Source organism: Agrilus planipennis, unplaced genomic scaffold (genome assembly GCF_000699045.2).
Source record: "Agrilus planipennis isolate EAB-ADULT unplaced genomic scaffold, Apla_2.0 scaffold271, whole genome shotgun sequence".
In the NCBI taxonomy this organism is placed as follows: Eukaryota; Metazoa; Arthropoda; class Insecta; order Coleoptera; family Buprestidae; genus Agrilus; species Agrilus planipennis.
Genome location: NW_020438965.1, coordinates 237,961 through 253,841, shown reverse-complemented (window position 1 = coordinate 253,841; position 15,881 = coordinate 237,961). Strand labels below are relative to the sequence as shown.

The 15,881-nt window shown below is 31.1% G+C and overlaps 2 protein-coding genes across 2 annotated transcripts in view; one reads left to right on the top strand and one right to left on the bottom strand.

The window, feature by feature from the left end:
• Positions 1 to 6: 6 nt before the first annotated feature.
• Positions 7 to 2,151, bottom strand: LOC108740344 (ankyrin repeat and MYND domain-containing protein 2). Its single transcript, XM_018474631.2, has 2 exons — positions 1,854 to 2,151; positions 7 to 1,798 (listed from the first exon to the last, which is right to left on the bottom strand). Exons 1-2 carry the CDS (start codon positions 2,040 to 2,042, stop codon positions 824 to 826), a joined length of 1,164 nt encoding a protein of 387 aa, XP_018330133.2. The 5' UTR covers positions 2,043 to 2,151; the 3' UTR covers positions 7 to 823.
• Positions 2,152 to 11,994: 9,843 nt separating this feature from the next.
• Positions 11,995 to 15,881, top strand: part of LOC112904662 (T-box transcription factor TBX3-like) — a 15,432-nt gene continuing 11,545 nt past the window's right edge. The window contains exons 1-2 of the mRNA XM_025975302.1: positions 11,995 to 12,228; positions 12,779 to 12,878. Of these exons, the coding sequence (XP_025831087.1) occupies positions 12,186 to 12,228; positions 12,779 to 12,878 (143 nt within the window). The 5' untranslated portion in view covers positions 11,995 to 12,185. The remainder of the gene's footprint in view (positions 12,229 to 12,778; positions 12,879 to 15,881) is intronic.

The following is a 15,881-nucleotide window of genomic DNA, read 5'->3' as shown; positions in this document are numbered from 1 at the left end:
TTTAAGTTATCATAATAAAAATGATAAACTATAACTTTAGTAGTTTTAAATTTGTTATTTGTAAAATCAAAATTATAATCAATGAAGGACGTAGGAGTTTTTGGAACATGTAAGCTATGTATGCAGTTTACCTCCAATATTCCTAAATTGCGATGTTTAGCTCAGGATAGGAAAGAATGGAGGTACGTGTCCAACCAGTCTTAGGACTGGCGACCTTATGATAATGATGATGTACCAAAGGCCTTAAAAGAATCTATATAGATTGAGTTTGTTTGTGTGCCCTTTGATAAGGCCGACCCTTTACAAACCCTTTACTCCATTATTTGATGTAAATATACATTGGTCATATAAATAGCTACGATAGAATCGAGAAGTTTACCGGTCTACCGTTTCTTATGTCAGATTTATGACCTTTTTTATGCTTGGGTAATACGTAGGTGCGTTTCCAAATTTTGGGAAGCATCCGCTTGAAAGCGATTGATTGAACAGTTTATGAATAGATGACTCCAGTACAGATCAGCACTTGTATGTAGGTGTAATTAAATAGTATGTTAATTAGCCTGTCTTAACAGTAATTATAATTTCACGTTAATATGATAGATTTTCTTCAATTACAAAAATGTAATTGATAGCAAAAATGCCCCTTCAAAATTATTAGTACACCATTCTACTCACAATTGGTTAGTTACACTTACATGCATCACATTTAATTTCCTAACAAAATTACATATCAAGACCCTTTTAAGATCTACATTTCTTATTATTAGACAAATAGCAAATATGTAGTTTAGATAAAAGTTTTAAATTGTTTTTACTTTTATATCTAATTGCCCAAAATAATATTTTGCATATCTTCCGTAATCTGTTGTGAATTTGGCTTAACATTTTCCTGCTTTTGAATTTCCTGACTCAAACGTGAACATGATTTCTTGTGAATAAACCAGTGTAATCTTTGGCAGTCTCTGTCACAGTACTGAACAACTTTACATTTGGAGCACTTCTTTGCAGGTTTCTCTTCACCACATGCATTACAAACAGGTACATTATCAATGAAACCTCTGTGACCATTAATTGCCGAAGTGACAATACTTAAAGCAGAAGGTGAATCTTTAGAAGCTAAGTTTGCAACCATCTGTTTAAAAATTGTGCATTCCCTATATGGAAAACTGCGAACACTTTCTCTGATAAACTGGTCCATTATATTTAAATTACCATCCTTATCTGCCTTTAGTAGTTTTTTGCAAAACAATTCTAAAATATCAGTCTTTTTTTCTTCACCTTGTTCGGATTTTTTTGACTTAATTTTTTCTAATTCTGATACTATACATCCCAAATAATGAAACTTAAAAGACATTACTTCATTAGTTTCAGCCCCACGTTTCATTTCTTTGGTACACATTAACTCTAGTACTTTCTTTATCTCCTCTAGATGGTCAATAAGTCCAACATATTTTTGTAAATTTAATGCTACTCTTATAGGATGTAGGTTTATTTGCGTAACAAATTTATGGAAACTTTCAGTTAAAAAAGTGGGAAGATATGGTTTTGTTTGTTGACCTTGCAATGTATTGTAATAGTCAATTTCATTCTTTGGTACAAAATTGTTTATAGTTGCAACGCAATTGTGATTACCTACAAAAGCTGCCATTTGAGCTGCTGTTCTACCAACACTGTTAACAGCATTGGTTTTTGCACCTGCAAGAAGTAGTAAACTACACACTTCTGCATTTCCGCTTAATCCGGCGAAATGTAAAGCTGTATATTCATGAACATGTTTACACAGGTTGACATCAGCTCCCTGTAATTATTGTAAGTAAAATATCCATCCTTGTAGTACATTTTAAGATTTTTACCTGATCAAGTAAAGCTTGAACCATTTCTTTATTTCCTTTATATGCGGCATGTTGGAGAGGTGTCATAAGATTCTCATCAAGAATATTAACGTTTTGTTTATTTACCAGAAGATTTTTTAATGAAACCACATCATTTTTCTCGATAGCTTCAAATATCTTTTTCTCATTTTCACCCAATTCATCAGTCATTTTTAAATCGAAACGATTTAAACTTATTAAATTACCAAATAAAGACGATAAAGACGACCAAGACCAAACTACAGGTTATAAGCATAAATTTTTATTCTATGTTTCTAACCTTCAAATGAGAACAACAAACTTCTGTAATGTAATATTTATAGAATATTATCTCTGTGGTTATGGACTTATAACCAGTGGCGGAGCGTATTAATTGATTATATTAATTCGGTAAAGTAGCAAAAAGGTTGAAATTAAGTGCATATTAGAATAGACTAAAATAGGTTTCAAAAGAATGAATAAACACTAAAAAATTATAAACATTAATTAAAGGTAATGCACACTTAAATACCACATTATGAATTATGACATTTTTGAAAAATCTAATACACTTTAACAAAATAAAGTGTAAAGGTAAATAATAATGATCCACTTTAAAATATTTAGGTTTGTACGAAAAGATTAGTTAGCACTTTAAAACCAAAAAATCGAAACAAAAAAAACTAGGGCAACTATAACTACCCTTAATCTACCAAAATTATATGCTTCATTAATTTCATTCGACACTGCGCTATATTCGTAACACCTCCAGATGTATCGACTAGACTTTTCAAAGTGTAAACAGTGCAAATAATTTATTTAAAAGTTGATAACATGTTAATGTTAAAACTTATCTTTTTAAAGTGTTAAGCATCAGTTGTACGTCTAGTTATTGTGAAAATAACTCAATGTTATCTTTTTAAAGAGCAATTTCTTAGGCGAACTTTTATAACTCAGAGTTCTACATATGTATAACTTTACCTTGAATAATTTTTTGTTCCTTTATATTGTTTTATATTTATTCCAAACTCTTTAATTCGAGTGATCGAGTGACGAGGCACATGTATGTATACATAATCATAAATATTATTAATTAGAGTAAGATTTATACATTTTAAATTCTGACTGATATCGATTTCTCAGTAAGGGTTAACGGTGAACTTAACAACAGCAATATCTATGTATAGAAGTAATAACGCCTTTGAATAGAATATTAAAAAGTTTGATGGCACCTTTAAGAAGTTCCAGTTGAGGAAGTCTAACTGTATGCTCCTAATATTAAAATAAAAACTCAGAATTTCACCTTTTTGGACTTCTTGTTCTCCCTTCGCCACATTCAGCGAACCCCTAACAAATATTACTAGTCCACCCCTTCAATTTATAAATGATTTCTATAAACCCCTATTCCCCCTTGTCATATCTTGTCACGCTAAGCAATAATCCTCCCTTTCATGTTTTCAAAAATTCCAAAAACGTAAAATAAATTGTCAAATAATGCTTTCGGACCTGTTTGTGATTTGATAAATGACTTTAAATGCTTTACTCGTTTACGAAAAAAAAAGATTATGAAACAGTCTCAGTTAGGACAAGCATTAAACAATATAAAATTAATAAATGTTTAATTTCATTTGTATGTTTAATTCGTAACAATTTAATAATTTGGAAAGACAGTTGACCTTGTACAAGAATTATATAATATTTTATCATTTATATTTACTATATTTCTCGTGGCATGAAGGGTAAACACAATAAGTTCGATTAATTAGTATACGAGTGTTAAGGGCGGTACTTAGATAATATTAGTCTTGTTGATAAAATTAAATAGTGTAAATTCTTCATGGCACCAAGCTAAGTGGCGACAAGTCTCCTACTGCCGACTTTTATTGTTTACCCTCAACATAACTGCAAATAACTCCTAATCTTAACTACACAGTAAACTTTCTAATGTAATATTCGTGTAGAATGTATTGGGGCTAAAATTCTAAAACCAATTGTTTCATTTACTACCTTTGTATGTGTATTTATAAAGCTTGAAAGGTAAATAGATAATTCTCTAAATGGTTTTCAAGTGCATTTTACTTTTTAATTTTAGAAGACAGTTAGGTCTTTTCTACTTTTTTTACAAACGTGTAACAATTACAACAAAGTTAGTAAAACACTTAGAGGTAAGTATCTTAAAATCTGGAGACCATTTACTGAAGGTTATCCTTGTCGTATTTCAGGTTCATATCGATCCCTATTCTTAACAATGAATGAATTTTTAAATTATTAGGTATAAGGTACTAATTCATCGACTTTAATATTAACTGTAGTTACAAGAAAATTTTTAAGTTTTATATTAATTAAAATGACGCAAACTGCATCACTACATAAAATAAAAATAGTCGCTCCCCCGCTGTCTGTCTGTCCCTACGTATGTTTAGATCTTTAAAACTACGCAACGGATTTTTAATGCGGTTTTTTTTAATAGATAGAGTGATTCAAAATGAAGGTTTATGTATATAATACATGCATAATATAGTAGAGAAAGACTGATAATTTTAGAGGTTTGTAATGTGATGTCGTAAATAAACACATTTTTTGCGCTTACATTGCAAACGCTGGCTGAACCATCTCGTAGGGTAGATCAAAATAATGTACTACAGTATTGTACACCTTAAAAAGGTGTACAAAAAAGTCCGCAATGGTATATGTCTATCTCTTAGGGATAACCCACAATAACCATTTTTTATCCTCTACTTCTTATGAGAAATATTGACTTATTTACGAAGCGATTTTAAGCAATACAGCATTAATCCTTATCCAATTAAGTACTTTTAAAAACACTGTGCATTTAATATAGATCGGTATGGCCCTTTAGAGCATGTAATTTAAATGAATATTTTCGAAGATATTACAGATTTAAAATGCCAGGCTTAGATTTGAGCGTTGTGTTTTGAAATGACCAATTATATGTCGCTCTTTCAAGAGTAACCTCTAAAGAAAACATGTTTGTACTGTCTAATGACAAAAAAGCTGTGAACATTATATATAAAGACATTCCGTAGTATATTTAGTATTAGCTTCGCACCCGTGTTAAGCCGGAGCTAATACTAGTCGCTAGTATATAATAAATAATAATATATAATATAATAGCTATATCGGGTACCCGGCAAAACCATTACGTAAATGGTTCATGTGTTCGTTTTGGCGAGCTTTTCATTAAATACCACCTCCCATCAACGTCCCGTTGAAAAAGTCATTTAAACACGAAACAATGAAATTTTAATTTTTGGTTGGCGGATTTTTAACGGGAGGGTTAAGTTGAAACCGTTGAAAGCTACAATGTTCAGGGGCGGATCTTGAATTTGTGGGGCCCTGGGCTAATACTGCTTAGGGGCCCTACCTAATTACTCAACCAATTGTAATTTTGTCAAAAAACTGTTTTCTGTAGTGATGTAGATATATATAATAAATAGGACAACAAAATATTTTATTTATTTATTAAAACATTATTTATTGCAAAATAAATTGACAGGTTATGAATGGTTATGTTATATAAATTATAAAGTAACCTTTCTGCATTTTTGTGCTGCAAATTCCTTTATTTGGTCATCGCACTGTAAGTCCTTTGTTAAATCGCAATTTATGGAAAGAACTGATAAATGATTTAGTCCATAGTTCGACATTGTTGTCCTGTATTTGTTTTCTATATACGACATCCTGGAGAAAGAGCGCTCCGCTTCACAGCTAGTGATCGGCAACGTTAACAAAATCTTTAAGATGGTATAGCAGTTGGGGAAAACATCAACAATTTTCTTTTCATAAATTACCCAAAAAAATTCACTACAAGAGGTGTAAGATCTGTCTTAGACGGCAGGAAGTAAGATTCTAACTGAATGCACTCATTCACTAATTGATTGTTGATTGATCGCAGTGTTGTCAACCTTATGATCGGATTTTTTTTAATTCTAGATAATTTTTATTATTAACAATATCTTCTATTGTTTTCAGTTCAGGTTGGGGGCCCTCTGTATCCACGGGGCCCTGGGCTGCAGCCCAAAAAGCCTTTAAGTAGATCCGCCCCTGACAATGTTCATAAACAAGTCTGAAGGTGACAAAATCATATACTAATAAGTTTTCGTTAATCAAAACCTGATATTCTAACAAACGACAGAAATTGTGACAGTTCAGCCGTACTAATGTATTCTTGATGGACATGAAAAAAAGTAAAGACAACAACTAAATCGAAATGACAAATAATTTATTAATTTATTTAGCTATTTCCTTATACTTCAAAACCAAAAAACGATGTGCTATAGTATGCAGACTGTCCCACAATTCTTTTCCACATTGCATTCAACTTTACATTTTTTCCAGCCTTAGGACTGGCAGGTAATTCCTGGCGAGTTAGAAGTTCTTTTTTGTAGTTTTTGCTTTATACAGGGTGTCCCAAGCAAGCTCGTTTCCCCAATAACTGTCTTAGGGAAAGAAATATCCTACTATTTCCACTATTAACGCAAACATGTTCTTATCAAGTTCATTGAAATCTACCACTTCCAAAAAAAAATTTTTGCAAACTGGAATAACTATTTTTTTTTTAATGGAGAACTATATTTTTTATCAGCTCATCATGTACAAAATTTTATTTTCTTTCGTCCAATATAATGATGTTACTATCTACGACTAATACTTTTTAAGAAAATTAAACTTTTTTATAATACCAATTTATATCCGGCTATCAAGTATGCCTTGGTCGGCATTCCCTTTCATCCACCTCTGTTTCCTACTAACGTCAATTCCGTGTGCTTGATAAGGTGTTAAGTAACGTTTCGTTTTGTACATTGTTAATTTCTGAACTGCCTAGCTATGCTTATAATGTCAGACATATTTTTAATATTAATTTCCTTCCATACAGACAGACTTAGGGTAGTTTCTAGGTGCATATTTCATTGTTTCGCTAGTAACAAACCACTATAGCACCTTGCGGAAAACATCGACTAGGCTGAGCATACACTCAAGATGCCATGAGAGGATTTCGCCTGCATTCCCCAAGGACCAAAACCATATCTGTCTTTTCATCTTGAGTCAAAATCATAGACTAGACTAAAAGAAGTAGATACATTTTCTTATATGCGATATTTTTCCGTCTGCGAACTTTTCTCGTCGGCGTCGCGACGATCGTTTTGGTGCCCAACCAAATGGGCGCGACATTTTTTCGCGTGACTAAATCCCCGTGACCTTTTTTTGCTTATTCGATATAGATCACTTTCAGAATCACTATTTTAATTAATACGTAGATTTTATAAACAAATTTGCGATATATACTGTTACGTCACGACTCTGAGGACTGGTTGTTTTTATCCCAGGCACGTTTAACTGGGTGTTCTACTTAATTATTGTAAAAGACACCTTTAATTTACACCAGGTCGTTGCATTTCGATGTAAAATAATAGGAGTTTTAACAATAATATCGTATTTCGAACACTAACCCTTCGATAACACTTAATCGAACCAAGTCGATATTATCCGAGAAAGGATTAAACGTTTGAAAAGACTTTATTAAAAAGAGATCAAAGAGGTACAAAACCAAACATAGAACTAACTTAACAATTACTATCTGTCCCTTATATTCATATGGGTCATTAACTACTAATGACGTGAAAATAAAACATACTTAAAGCAGGATACAAGAGACGAGTGACCATTATTGAAATAATATTGAAAATTAGACACTATTACTCTAATTACATAGTGTGACTACTTATGTCGGCAACATATAGGAAACTTTTTTTTTATTAATCTTACGAAAAAAGTTACTCTTTATAAAAAATCCTGCAGGGTCTAAAACACATAATGACGTGATCAGACTTAATAATTTGTCAGTCATATACAAGTTTTGGCACAAAATACGAAATTTGTGTATCAGTAAAGTACCTTTATTTTTAAAAATAGTAAAAATCTTCATAAACAAAAGTTGTTGAGAATTAAAAAGTGTAATAAATATGCAACCATATCTATCAATTCGTTAAAATTATGATTTTGGGTACTTTTCATACATTTGCCCGATATGATGATGCACATTAACAATAATACAGTTCTGATCCGGCGATATTGAGTTTGGAAATTTTAAACGTGTATATCTCTCCCATTTAAAATTATTATTTCAATTTTTTCTTCCATACTCAAAGTCGCCTGTGTATTGGTTTTTTGATTTTAAAACTAATATTTGCCATTCAGTGAAAGACTGACAAGCACGCAATTTACGCGGCAATTTTAATCAGAATTGTACTATTGTTAATGTGCGTGCATAAGTATTCACTCATATGGGGCAAAAGTGTAAAGAAGTATACAAAATCACAATTTTAGCAGTCGATAGATTTGGTTTCATATTTGTAACTATACATCGTTTACTTTCTGTAGTGATGTGACCTTCAGTTTGACCGGCGCAAAGTAAAAAAGAACAACACTAGGTCCGAAAAGGGAGGAGACAACTCTTAACCGGTGAGGAGCGTATAATCCGTACAGTACTGCACGGAAAAATTGACCTTTTTATTCACTACAATTGCATTGCTCAAATGTGCTGTTATTGGTACCATTTACTACTGAAAATATCAACGAGATGTTTATTTATATTTGAAGACATATTAAAGGATTTAATGTTTGTTTTCGACTCGCACTACTATACATGATTGAACAAAACTTTTGTCAGGTACTGTATGAAAAAGTATGTTTAATAAACAAGAGTCGAGAGTATAATGAACTTTTTTCTCCGTACCTACGATTTTGCCAGTGCGCATCCAATAAGACATTGGAAAGTAAATGAAGTATACTTTTTAATTCTCAATAACTTTTCTTTATAAAGCTTTCTACTATTGTCAAAAATAATGGTACAAATTTCGTATTTTGTGCGAAAACTTGTATATGACTGACAAATTACTAAGCCTGATCATGTCATTATGCGTTTTAAACCAAGATTACATAAATTTGTTTTTTGTTCTACCCTTGCTGAATATGCCTTTGCATGGTTCCCCTTTTTTAAAGAGAGTACACTCTGGAGGATAATAACGATAACTTGATGTTACAATCAGATTATCAGGTAGTGGGTTGACTAGTGATCATGGACCCCACATTAAGAAACCCCGCCGTATAGAATTAACATGTTTTTTCGAATATATTTATAGATAATTTTATTTTACTTTAAAGTGCAAAATTGTTATTGTGTCGCTGTGATAAATCCATGCAATTATCATCAATAATTACCGATGGATATTAATAATATAGTTATTTGGTTTAATGCATTTAATAACGTTGGTATATATAATATAATTGGGTGCATTTACCTACCTGTAGGTATGTAGGTATATTTACCGATTATTATTAATTGTAAACATAAATAACTGTATAAGAAAGGGTCTTATCTATATCTTCGCAATAATATATGTTAATTTAAATTGATTATGACATCCATTTCTATAAAAAAAAATTGTTTAGACTTATCCATATTTTAAAAACTATTTCTATTTCTATTTGAACCTACCTACTTGATGGAAACTAATGATATCATATAAGTAGATTAAAATTCTGAAATTTTATGCAAACATTTTGTGTTTTAGGGTGCTTAGTTTGGAGCGAACATTGTTTTTTTTCACTGACATCAAAATTTTGTTACTTCAAAAATTTGTTTTTCGCAAAATATGCCCTTAATTATAATATTAAGTAGTTCCATGTGATTCTTAAATTTTGCCCATTTAAATAACAGATAAATCACAATTTTTAATTTTCTTTATCATAAGTTCATTTTTATAATATTTTATTGCGGCTTGTTGTAGTGTATGAGACACTCTTCAAAATTGTCTAGATGATTTTATTGTAACTTCAACCGTTTTGTCTGTANAGTAATATGAGACACTCTTCAAAATTGTCTAGATGATTTTATTGTAACTTCAACCGTTTTGTCTGTATCAGTACCGAAAGCCCGATTTCTACAATAATTGACATATTTTCTTTGATATCGTAATTTCCTATAAAAATGGTCCTACAAACTTTTTCGCTAAAGTGCGTTGTTCATCAGACATATCCAATTAAAGGTATTTAAATGATAAACATTCATCAAATAATAGTTTTATTTCAAAAAAAAAAAGTACGCGATATGTCCATTACATCGAAGATTTTTTTAAGTAAAATTTGTCCCTTTTTTAATACACCGTCTGTAGAATCTAAATTTGATTCACCGTATACAGGGTCTTCAAAAATAGAAGAATAAAGGTTTCGTTTAAATGGCACCACTTTGGTAAATTTGATTCCAATCGAAAAAACGAAAAAAAAAGAGTCGTTCAGAATGTCAAAATATGGAGCTATGCAAAAAAATAGCGATCATATTCAAATGTTTTTTTGCCCGAGTCAAATTGCCCAAAAAGTTTGCAGTAGGCTCACTGTGATTAAACTATAAACTTCATCGAAAAATTTTTAAAACAAAACTTGTTTCCTTTTCTCATACAACATCGACTGTGACATCTATATCTGATTTATCATACGGTGTGTTCAAAAATAGAGAAAAGGTTTTGTTTAAATCGCAATATTATTCTGTAGCATTTAAATATTGCCGGGTTTTTTTTTTTAATCCCATGTTTTGGTATCCTACAACTTTTTTCGATTGTCATTTGAGCGAAACCTTTTTTGAAGTGAAACTTCTTTACGCACGGTAGGGTAGGTAAGCTTATTTCATGCGAGTTGCTATGTAACGAAATCATGCAACGCATTTCCCCCGCTCTCTGTCCCTATGTATGCTTAGATCTTTAAAACTACGCAACGGATTTTAATGCGCTTTTTTTTAATGGATAGAGTAATTCAAGAGGAAGGTTTATATGTATAATACATGTATAATATAGTAGAGAAACACTGATAATTTTAGTGGTTTGTAATGTGATGTCGTAAACAAACACATTTTTTTGTGCTTACATTGCAAACGCTGGCTGAACCCTACGAGATAGATCAAAATAATATATACAGTATTGTACACCTTAAAAAGGTCAACAAAAATGTCCGGGATGGTATGTCTATCTCTTAGGGATACCCCGCAATAACCATTTTTTATCTTTTACTTTTTACGAGAAATAATGGCTTATTTACGATGTGATTTTAAGCAATACAGCATTAATCCTTATCCAATTAAGTACCTTTAAATACATTGTGCCTTTAATATAGATCAATATGGTCCTTTACAGTATGTAATTTAAATGAATATTTTCGAAGAATTACAGACTTAAAATGCAGGGACATAGCGGTTGCGGCGGTACCGGCCGGTTTGTATTGTCTAATGACAAAAAAGCTGTGATTGTTGTACATAAAGACATTCTATAGTATATTTACTATCAGCATTGCACCCGTGCGAAGCATAGTGTACAAACAATATCATTAAACCAATTTCTTAACCCCTATCCCGGTATGTGTGTTTGAAGAAGTTTCACTTTAGTAGCGTGTTGTATAATTACTCGTTGTATTTTTTTTTATTTTTGAACAGTCTGCCTTTGTGAATCAAATTTTGTATTAAAATATGTAGCAAGTGTTATTTGAATAAAAAATTTGCTCCCTGTATATAGGTACATTCATTTTTAATAAGTAGGTTCATATCTTCATACAACACATGTCAAGTGGATATTACGGTAGGTACCTATACCTACTTTACTAATTTTTACGATCTTATTGTTAATAATGACCGAATGATGAACTTATACACTAATTTTTGTATTATTCATAATGCTACATTCATAAACAATTCGTGATGTATGCTGAGAAATAATCAAAAATCTATTACGATTCCTAATGTCCTCGATCTTGGTTAATAACGCATGCATTTAAAATAATGCAAAATCACACATGGAAGCTCGTAAAATCACAATTAGAATAACGAGTCTCAGTTGGCTTAGGTAGCTAATTATTTGCGGAGACGATAGACGATCACCCGCAGAGTTGTGTATCGGCTTTCAGCCCTCGCATGACGTCAACAACAACGCAGACAACAATTTCATTATTACGTATTTTGGCGACGCCGGCATTCGAAACACGCTCATAAACACCTAATTATCTTAAAAGTTTTCCTCGCAAACAACGTTCGACACTTGAAGCGATCAACAACCAATAAAACGGCTTGCAACCACGCGAATCAGAGGCGAAATTTCGTAGCGGCCAATAACAATCGCGCTCACTGTGCGAGGGGTGTGTTAAGATAGGTTAAGGACAACTAAACACCCCACAACCTAACACTTCAGTTTGGTTTGATCTTTCGGTTCGTTTTTACACACGTGATTTTTCTTTCTTTGTTGTTTGACCGTTTGTTTATTATTAACTGTTAAAATGTTGTTTGGTGGCGTAAATCAAGGAGACAACTTTTGCAAAGGTATTTAATTATGATTTCTGTTGTATTTCAATTTTACTTTTTTGTTTTGAATTGTTCTTCAGTTTTGAAACTTATTATTATTATAAGTATGTAATTGTAACTATGATTTCTATAATTATAATTGTTGTTATGATGCGATCTCTTCGGTGAATCATTTTTATAAAAAAGATAGTAAATAATAAAAAAATATTTGGTACTGAGTGAGTGATTTTAAATATACAGTATTTCAATTTTATCGTTTTGTTTCGGATTGTTCTTCTCTATATGGCTAGTGTGAGAAAAGTTAGTTCCCAATATGACTAACAATTGTTACACATCTGCAAAATCTATATATCTAGTAAAGCAAATAAATATTAGTAATGAAAACAATAACCGCTATTATTAAAGGCGCGATTTTTAATTAGAAATGGTTAAATTTTCAAACTTTTTCAAACCATGTTTTGTATAGGTATGTCTCCTACAATTTTTTAACTTTTACCAACATTTAAACAATTAAAACCTTATTTTGTTGACTTGCTTTTTATATTGACGTAACTGTTTTGTTTACCAGGCTATTCTCAAGAAAAATGCAAGATTGTTCTTCAAAACAAAGACCTCTGGACAAAATTCCACCAGCATGAAACAGAAATGATCATTACGAAGTCAGGAAGGTTAGTGTTGCATTTTGTTTTTACATAATTGTTGTATTTATCATATTGACTTATCAACTTATATTTCTTTAAAGGAAATATTAGAAGTTCATTTAATTTTTATATTTTTTTAATTTAATTTTGTTATTGTCTTGGTCAATACAGACTTCTATGTATTGAGTAAACAATATCTAATTAATTCAAACCGTTTTTAATATTCTTAATTGTAACTAACTCGTACGGGGAGGTACAAAAAGTATGAAATCTGCTTATTGTAACCAAAGTATGAGTCCATTCGAAAAATGTTCTCAATTCAAAATATAAGATCGTTTATAAGTTCTAAATTTAATTTACTATGATACAGAAAGATTCGTTTAAATAGTAGCACAGTTGAATATGGGTCTAACCAAAAAAAGTTGTTCAGAATATGGAGCTGTTTTTGAAAAAAAAAAAATTAAATATTGCTGCGATTTTTGGTAAATTAAATTAATATGCTACAAGCAATCTTGTATTTTAATGGGGAACAATTTTGTTAAAAAAAAATTCGAATTAACATATAGTTACGATCATAATTAGCACATGGTGTACTTCTGGTCACCCTGTATACCTATCTACAAAGGTTTTGTATGCGGGTGGTTTCAGAAAACATTACAAACCGCAATGATATAAATTAATCTACATAAATAAATATAAACGATACATAATTTATTATTTGAGAATAGTAATCCTCCAGTAAACAGTCTAATTTCCGTAAATATCATTATAAAAAATTAAATTTGTGATTATTTTGACGGTTACTAACTCGATAAAACTGCATTTATCGCTTTTTTCATAGATTTTGACGCTCTTTCCGATCATATACAATGAATTTGAATACGCTAATGTTTTCGAGTTTTTTTACATTCCTGGATTATTGTCAATATAATTCAAAAATGACCTGTATGGGGTGCGACCCTTCACTCGGACAATTTCTCGGTGTGAGTTTAACTCAAAAAATTCCTGCTAATTAGTATTTAGGCTTGTCTACATACATATTATATTCGCCATTTAAGAAGTGTTCTCTTCAGTCCCTGATGTAACCGAAAAGTACCTACTTCGGACACTTATAAGTTGTTTTCACGTTGCGGTTTGAGCACCCATGGTGTATTAATCAGGGAATTCTGTAAGTAAGGTTGCCAACTGTCCTGCATTAAAGGTGTGTATTCCTGTTACTGTATCCTGTTAACACCCTCTGAAGGATACCAAATGCCCTGAACGTGAACTTTACCATATTAGGGTAACCATCAGCCTCAAGCAATTACAATTGGACGCCCATATTGAGTTTATATTTTATGAATAGAAATAGACTGTGTCCTACATTTTTTTTTCTTCCTTGTCCTGAAAATGTAAACGAAACAATGGGCAGCCCTATACTTTACACATAGTATTAATAATAATGAATTCTTGTTTTTTACACGTTCTATTTATAAATTTTGAATTCCTAAGTAGTTATTGAATAATAGCAAACAGGAATTCTTTTGGTTACTAAGCCTCATACTTGCCTGATTAATCCATAATTTCCATATTCCCCATTAATTTTTTTTGTCGAAATGGTGATTACAAATCGTCCTCTTTTTATAAGCTGCGATATCTCGATACAGCAGTATGAAAATTTCGATAACATTACTTTTATTGTCTAATAAGCTGCGTCAGTTGTGCTGTCTTGTGACTTTTCTCATACTTTTCTGTATTTATTGATCTTACCGAATAGTTTTTCGTTTTTTGTTTAATAATTCTACTATATAGATATACAAATATCTTAACGTCATTCGAACTGTAGGTTCAGTAGTATAGTATATTGAAACCCTGACAACAAGCCCTTTCAATTGATGTGTACAGTTTGCGAAACTTGACCTCCCAAAAATAACCCCATGTTCAAAATTAATTTATTTACATTATGAATTCGTGTTTCGGTCACAGAAATTCATGTGTACTAAATTTCAGCTTAATCGTTCCAGTAGATTTGGAGCAAATTGACGGTGACAGACGGACAAACACACGAGTGGTCCTATAATAAGGGTGAATGTTTTACAGTCCATATTTTTCGACATATTACAATTTCCTTAAACGTTAGATTTTGTTTAAATAATAGTAAAATTTATTAGCAGTGGTAAATTCGGCATATCACAAGAAGAACGTATAGAAGAATTCATTAACTCCAAATCTACGCAAATTCGTTCGGAAAAATTGCTTTTATATTTATATTGGAGAGAACACTTACCTTCTACATATTGCTTTAAGTATTAGTTATTAAAATAATTTTTTCAAAATATTTCGACCTAATTTACCACTGCAATTAATTAACCCATTAAATCGGCCGAAATTTATCACCTGATACCTCTAAAATGTAGGTATAGTTTCAGGCTATGTTGAATACATAAATTATAGAAAATTATTGTTTCATTATGCAATAAATAAAAAAATTGCAATGGGCGCATCGCGCCAGTGAAAGTAAAATTCTCCGAACAAACATTACTGATACTGAAAGTTTGAGGGTGTTATGGATGATAATATTCGCCGCCAATTAGTAGAAAGAAATACCTACAATGCCAAAATATCATCTTAATAATTGTATAATGTTTATTTAATCGTCCTTACTTGATATTTTCGAGGGTTAATGTTCATTATTCATTACCGCTAATTAATAGGATCAAGTAATTATAGACACAGTTTCCCGTGAAATTGATGTTAATTTTTCTAACATTATTATCTATTCAATTACATAATAATTATGGTTTTAGTTCATCTTTGTTTAAATTGAACTGGTATCTTAAATTTTTTTACTCGAAGACAATTTAGCGACAGCATACAAGAAAGGTTTAGACGAATACTGTTTGGAAAAGTTTTGTTAAATATTTTTTAAAAGTTACGTTTCTAATATTTACAGAAAAAAATATTAAATGTCAAAAAAATTGTGTATTAAAAGAAATCATTTATTTAAATTATCTTTAAAAAACAAATCATCAGTATTGGTTTTTTGATTTT